Genomic DNA, 7,854 nt, shown 5'->3' on the forward strand with positions numbered 1-7,854 from the left:
TGGTAGCACATTTTAGAAGAAGCTTGCAAACTATTTGTTTTGGAATGTGTATGTGCCTTTAAATCTCAGCGGGAGGAAAAATGCACTGAGGGAGCAAGCAAGAACCACGTGACTCTTCCCGGTGAATGTGTGAAATGTGTGTGAGAGGAAGAGAGCACAGTCCCCATGTTTGTTTTGCATTTGTTTCAGAAGCTGTATGTACAGTGAAAAATTGATAGAAAAGAGTTAACTAGAAACTAATTATGGGATGGAGGAAAACTCCACTCCATAGACTATCTTCTTTACTTTCATTTTTCTGTGTAAGTCTGAAGAAAATGGTTGAAATAACAACATTGTTACATTCAGCAATTCCCAAAGCAATTTATACCATTATCCAGTGAGATCACAAAAGTGTGGGCTTGCAAACTGTGTTTAGTTTGGCTGTTTTGTGAGTGTATTACAAATTATGCTTTCATTTAGTGGGATTGCAGCTGCTGAGGAATCCGTCGAAAGCAAAAAAAGAAAATGAGGAAACAAACTATTCAGGGGAATAGAACTGCTGTATTTTTATTCATTTATTTTAGGGAATGGGAAAGTGTCCAGGCTCCACCCCCAAAGTCCACAGGTATTTTCTGAGTTGGCTCAGGCAACCCTAGTCTTGACCAAACCAAATTTAGCAACCATCAAAATTTTGGGTACATAGATTACAAAACAGAAACATAAAAAAGATTTTGGGTACATAGATTACAAAACAGAAACATAAATGTATGTAAATCTGTTATACTGGATTCTATGGAACACTGCTGAAGTAGTAATTGGATTTATAATATAGATACTTATTCAAAATCTGAAACCTGCAAGATATTCTCATTGCATGTGAAGATGCGTGCTTTTTATCACATATCTTATCTAGAAGAGACTGGATTTATCAACGGAAGAGAAACCTAATATCATTGTAACCAGATTTACCACCCTTCTAAATCCACTGACTTCAAAGGACTTAGAAAGATGCAACTCTGCTTGGGATATCACAGTTCATCTACAGGGAATCAGGTACCAGCCATTCAAAATGTTATCAGTAGAAAAGAGCAAGAGTCCAGGAGCTCCTTAAAGACTAACAAAAATCTGTGGCAGAGTGTGAGCTTTCATGAGTCACTGGTCACTTCCTCAGTCAGTTCACAATATTAGCACACCTTCAATATGTTGACTGTGTAAACTGTAATCTTACCAGGATTAAATCCCAATGAAGTCAGTGGAATTTACCTTTGATCATGTGTATTTAGGACTGAAATAACATAATAAATTTGGAGCAGGGGAAGTTATTTGAAAAGGCTGGTATATTTTAAATAAGCTTAAATAAACTTTCAGCTCAGTGCACAAGTTAAGAATGCTTAAAACCACCGATGTGAGACTGATAGTACTGAACAATTAATGAGGAAAAAATATTATAATGGAATTGGCACATGAACCACCTTATATAGATGAAATGACTGGAAACCGCATTATATAATGATTATAAGAACATTATAAGATGTTTTATTACACTGACCATAAGCATGAACACTGCTTGGAGATGTGCACAGTTAAAACATTTTGAAAATACTAAATGTATTTCAAAATATTAACTACCTATCATGCAAAAAAGTTTGAAAGAGTTTTAGACTTGAACCAATAAACTAGCATTCAGAATAGTATACTGCCGGAGCAGTTGTCAAACAGATTTTTAAAAACATAGAAAAGATTTAAAAATTGGTAGATATAGTACTCCTAGATCTGATCTCTGGCACATCTACATATATTTGTAATTCTAAAAACAGAGAGTGCCATGGCTCTTTTCCATTACAAAAACAACCAAGAGGGGATATTGTGACATGAAAGAAATGCAAGAAAAATACAAAAAGCTTCAAACAACCCAAAAAGCAAATAGAATTCCACAATCATCTGTGTCAGATTATGCAGGGGGTGGAGTAATTCTCAGTACAAAGTGAAACATCAGTACAGAAGTTCATCCTGACCTCCAAAAATATAAGTTTCCTCCCTGAATAAAATATGTGCCAAAACATGGTGCCTTTTTAGTGTTGCATATGAATTATTTTACAGCATCTTCTTTAAAAGCTAACATATCCCTCTAATTAGCACAGAAAATGCAAAAAACAGCCAGCTCCTAAACTCTCAAAGGCAAGCCTCACTGATGAAAAGACTAGCCTAATGTGATATACAAAAGTCCACACAATAAAACAAGAAATCCTAACTTTTGGGGTGGGCCTACATACATAGACCAAGAGCCCTGTGGCACAGAGTGGTAAAGCTGCAGTCAGAGCCCTCTGCTCAGTCATGACCTGAGTTTGATCCCAGCGGAAGCTGGTTCAGGTAGCCAGCTCCAGGTTGACTCAGCCTTCCATCCTTCTGAGGTCGGTAAAATGAGTCCCCAGCTTGCTGGGGGGAAAGTGTAGATGACTGGGGAAGGCAATGGCAAATCACCCTGTAAAAAGTCTGCCGTGAAAATGTTGTGAAAGCAATGTCACCCCAGAATCGAAAACGACTGGTGCTTGCACAAGGGACTACCTTTTTTTTACATACATAGAGCTCATAATGTGTTTTAAACCTGTGAACAAATCTGAAAAACTTTTAGTACATCCAAGTCAACTAAAACATTTTACACCCAAAGTTTATTCAAGCACTGAAGAAGTATACATTGGGAGATTACCCATCTCTAGTATTTAATGTTTCTCTTAATGATGATCAAAGATTTCAATGTTAGTTCAAAGATTTTGGAATATGATTCATAAGGAAACTTTTACTGGCAGGCAATCTTTTGCTTGCTAATAGCTGCAGAGAAGACTGCCTGAAAACATTTCCAGTGGTATTTTACCCAAGTTACACCGGCTAAAATCTCTGATGAATCATCTCTATTGGAAATGTGGCGAGGTAAGTGTTATTCTACTGCATATGTGGCAGGAATGTTATTTCAAAGATTTTGGAATATGATTCGTAAGGAAACTTTGTATTACAAGCTAGGCATCAGATATAACTTTGGTAACATACTATCTGGAAAGCCTTAGATATTCCATCTCTGTGGAAAAGAAAAGGAAAGGTCCCCTGTGCAAGCACCAGTCGTTTCCAACTCTGGGGTGACGTTGCTTTCACAACGTTTTCATGGCAGACTTTTTACAGGGTGGTTTGCCATTTCCTTCCCCAGTCAGCTACACTTCCCCCCCAGCAAGCTGGGTACTCATTTTACCAACCTTAGAAGGATGGAAGGCTGAGTCAACCTGGAGCCGGCTACCTGAAAACCCAGCTTCTGCCGGGGATCGAACTCAGGTCGTGAGCAGAGCGTAGGACTGCGGAACTACAGCTTTAACACCCTGTGCCACAGGGTTCTTTCCATCTCTGTGACTGGCCTGCAAATGTGCAGTAGGACTACACATAACTATAAAAATTAAATGGATTTTTTTTTAAGTCCTTGGTGAGAAATCTCATTATTGCAGCAAGAATGGTGTTAGCGTAAATGTAGAAACAGCAGATGATCACAGAAAAAATACATACAGTGAATAGACAAGATCTGGTTTGTAATCACAAATATAAGACCAGGGGTGGCCAAACTCACTTCAGGTAAGAGTCACATAGAATAAACACAAGATGTTTGAGAGCTGCAAGACAAGGAAGGAAGGAAATAGATGGAGGAGGAAGGGAGAGATGGAAAGAAAGCAATTTTAACTTTAAATGCATTCTCCAAGTTGCCAGCTTGCTAGGTTTCAAGAAGCGATTTAAAGAGATGAATGCCTTCTCCAAGCCAGTTTATTGGGGGAGGCGTTAAAAAGAGCCACACAATGTGTGTGAAAGAGCCACATGTGGCTCCTGAGCCACAGTTTGGCCACCTCATATAAGACCATAATTTATAAATATATGTATGTGGCCACAGAAGACTTGGACAAAGTAAATTTATAAAGATATGTTCTGCTTTTTATAAAATTTTGGAATAGATATAATGAGCAAATAATGAGATTTAATAATCCATATATTGGACGCTTCCCTTTTTTTAAGTTAACAACTGTGTACCATTATACCCTATGTTATGATCATGACCAATATACAGGGATCTTTGGATATCCTTATACTGTGCATTTATTTATTTACTTTAGATTTATATGCCGCCCACTCCGCAAGTGGACTGTGTCTATATATTTTCTAAAGATGTGTGCATGTTTATACCCAGAATTAGACTTCGTTGGTCATAAAGGTGCCACTGGACTCAAACTCTCTCTTTCTCTCTCCTCCATCACTAGTGGGGATTGTTTATTGAAAAGAAAGGGAAAAAAAGACAAATGCTCCAATAGAAACTCCACACAACATACCAGTGCAGACACTCACACAGGCACACACACAGAAAGGCTACAAGTGATCCATTCATGGAGCTAAAATGCTATTGTGCAGAAGGAAACCTCCACCCCCTCTAAACTCAGCCACTCAAAGCTACCCAAATTTTACTGGCAGGCAATCTTTTGCTTGTCCCTGGGGTAATAGCTTCAGAGGGGATCACCATCTATGGCAAAACCAATCAGTTGACAGGTGCACAAGTGACACCTCTTTTTGCCCGACTAACACAATTTCGTTCCCGTGTAGGAGCTGGTGGGCAATACTGCCTTTAAGCTGTGGAGTCTTGTGAGCAAAAATTCTATTTTGGGACCTAGTGGCATTAAAGTTGTGAGCTGCTGCAAAAATTAGTTTGCTCTGGGGTCATCCTTCCAGAGCTAAGACAAAAATGTGTGAGCCAGAAGCTAAAAAGCTGTGAGCTGGCTCACACTAACTCAACTTAGAGGGAACACCAGTGGGGAGGGGGACAATGTTTCCTCTAAGCTGTGGAGTCTTGTGAGCAAAAATTCTACTTTGTGAGCTACTAGCATTAAAGTTGTGAGTTACTATATAAATTAGTTTGCTCTGTGACCATTTTTCTGAGCTAAGACAAAAATGCATGAGCCAGAGGCTAAAAAACTGTGGGCTAGCTCACACTAACTCAGCTTAGAGGGGACACTGCTGGTGGGTGAGGCCACCCCAGGGCAGCTGATGTCCAGGGAAGAAAATTTTTGCCACTTTGTAGTGCCTCAGAAGCGCCCTGCGGGAGGAGGCGGCAGCGGCCGCTGCCCCGGCTGACATCCCAGCAGGGGGCTTTTCTTCCTTGCTGGGCGAGCCCAGGCGGGATGGCCAGCCTGAAGGGGAAGCAAAGCCAGTCGGAAGACGCCTCTTTGTTCAGGCAAGGCGCCCCTCACGGAGCAGAAACCGACTCGGTTTGGGGTTTTTTTTAAAGCCTCTCAAATGACTAAGAAAATTCGTTTCTGAAAAAGAAAATCCACTTGATCCCTAGGGTTGCCAAGTCCAATTCAAGAAATATCTAGGGACTTTGGGGTGGAGCCAAGAGACTTTGGGGGTGGAGTCAGGAGACATTGGGGTGGAGCCAGGAAACTTTGGGGGTGGAGCCAGTAGACATTGGGGGTGAAGTCAGGAGACTTTGGGGGTGGAGCCAGTAGACATTGGGGGTGAAGTCAGGAGACTTTGGGGGTGGAGCCAGGAGACATTGGGGGTGAAGTCAGGAGACATTGGGGGTGAAGTCAGGAGACTTTGGGGGTGGAGCCAGGAGACATTGGGGGTGAAGTCAGGAGATATTGGGGTGGAGCCAGGAGACATTGGGGGTGAAGTCAGGAGACTTTGGGGGTGGAGCCAGGAGACATTGGGGGTGAAGTCAGGAGACTTTGGGGGTGGAGCCAGTAGACATTGGGGGTGAAGTCAGGAGACTTTGGGGGTGGAGCCAGTAGACATTGGGGATGAAGTCAGGAGACTTTGGGGGTGGAGCCAGGAGACATTGGGGGTGAAGTCAGGAGACATTGGGGGTGAAGTCAGGAGACTTTGGGGGTGGAGCCAGGAGACATTGGGGGTGAAGTCAGGAGATATTGGGGTGGAGCCAGGAGACATTGGGGGTGAAGTCAGGAGACTTTGGGGGTGGAGCCAGTAGACATTGGGGGTGAAGTCAGGAGACATTGGGGGTGAAGTCAGGAGACATTGGGGGTGAAGTCAGGAGATATTGGGGTGGAGCCAGGAGACATTGGGGGTGAAGTCAGGAGACTTTGGGGGTGGAGCCAGTAGACATTGGGGGTGAAGTCAGGAGACTTTGGGGGTGGAGCCAGGAGACATTGGGGGTGAAGTCAGGAGATATTGGGGTGGAGCCAGGAGACATTGGGGGTGAAGTCAGGAGACTTTGGGGGTGGAGCCAGTAGACACTGGGGGTGAAGTCAGGAGACTTTGGGGGTGAAGTCAGGAGACTTTGGGGGTGGAGCCAGGAGACATTGGGGGTGAAGTCAGGAGACTTTGGGGGTGGAGCCAGTAGACACTGGGGGTGAAGTCAGGAGACATTGGGGGTGAAGTCAGGAGACTTTGGGGGTGGAGCCAGGAGACATTGGGGGTGAAGTCAGGAGATATTGGGGTGGAGCCAGGAGACATTGGGGGTGAAGTCAGGAGACTTTGGGGGTGGAGCCAGTAGACACTGGGGGTGAAGTCAGGAGACTTTGGGGGTGAAGTCAGGAGACTTTGGGGGTGGAGCCAGGAGACACTGGGGGTGAAGTCAGGAGACATTGGGGTGGAGCCAGGAGACATTGGGGGTGAAGTCAGGAGACATTGGGGGTGGAGCCAGGAGACTTTGGGGGTGGAGCCAGAAGCAAGGGTGTGACAAAGCAGAACTGAACTCCAAAGGGAGCTCTGGCCATCACATTTAAAGGGCCAGCACACCTTTTAAATGCCTTCCTTCCATAGGAAATAATGAAGGATAGGGGCACCTTCTTTGGGGGCTCATGGAATTGGACCCCCTGCTCCCAATCCTTTTGAAACTTGGAGGGCGTTTTGGGGAGAGGCACCACATCCTATGCTGAAAATTTGGTGCCTCTACCTCAAAAGACAGCCGCCCCAGATCAATTCTCCATTAAACTCTATGAGAATAGGGAATAACGGAGCGTGCAGCGGGCCTTTCCCTCCCCTCCCCCCCCCCGTTTCCTGATAACCCTGAAGAGGGGGGGGCTCCAAACCGGGGGATCCCCCGCCCCCGCCTGGGGAATGGCAACCCTACTGTCCCCTCCCCTCCCCGAGGCGCAGTCCGGAGATCCCCGGCCGTCGAAGTCCCGCCGCATCCCCGCCGCGCGCGCACCTGAGGCGATTTAAAAGCCCCCTCCCCCCTCAGAGCAGCCGCGGGGGCGCGCTTTCGTCCCTCACGCCGCGGGGGCGCGCCGCTCCCACCCTCGCCGCCCACCCCCCTCCTCAAGCCCTGGGCCGAAGCGACCCCCAGCCGCGGCGCCCACTCACCCGCCACGCCCGGCAGCAGCAGGAGCAGCGCGGGGACGGTGACCAGCGCCATCCGGGTCTCGGCGGTCCCCCGCTGCGGAGGGGCAGTGAGCGTCGCCATGGCGCGGTCCCCCTCCGCGCGCCGCCCGCCCGCCACCCCGGCGCCTCCCCATTGGCTGGGGGGACCCCGCCGGCCCCGCCCCGTTGGCGCGCGAGGGGCGGGCGGAGGCGCTGAGGAGGGAGGAGCCGCCCGAAGCCTTTCCCGCCCTTTCCAGGCGCCTGAGGGGCCCGGCCCAGGTGATGGGCTGAAAGGAAACTCACAGCAAACCGTCCTGGGCAGAGCTCGGCTCTTCTGGAACCCCCTGACGTTCAGAAGGGTTTGGTACAGGGATGGCCAAACTGTGGCTCAGGAGCTGCAAAGGGCTCTTTCATACGTATTGCGTGGCTCTCGAAGCCCCCATCAGCTTGGAGAGGGCATTCGTCTCTCTAAATCACTTCTTCGAGTCAAGCCAGCCAGCAGCTTGGAGAATACATTTAAAGTTGAAGTTGCTT

At 46.5% G+C, this 7,854-nt stretch overlaps 1 protein-coding gene across 1 annotated transcript in view; it reads right to left on the bottom strand.

Annotated features, from left to right (window-relative positions):
- Window positions 1–7,470, bottom strand: part of RECK (reversion inducing cysteine rich protein with kazal motifs) — a 65,848-nt gene extending 58,378 nt beyond the window's left edge. The window contains exon 1 of the mRNA XM_060247804.1: window positions 7,324–7,470. Within this exon, the coding sequence (XP_060103787.1) occupies window positions 7,324–7,423 (100 nt within the window). The 5' untranslated portion in view covers window positions 7,424–7,470. The remainder of the gene's footprint in view (window positions 1–7,323) is intronic.
- Between the last annotated feature and the right edge of the window lie 384 nt (window positions 7,471–7,854).

The sequence above is a fragment of the Heteronotia binoei genome, chromosome 10, assembly GCF_032191835.1.
Source record: "Heteronotia binoei isolate CCM8104 ecotype False Entrance Well chromosome 10, APGP_CSIRO_Hbin_v1, whole genome shotgun sequence".
NCBI classification, from domain to species: Eukaryota; Metazoa; Chordata; class Lepidosauria; order Squamata; family Gekkonidae; genus Heteronotia; species Heteronotia binoei.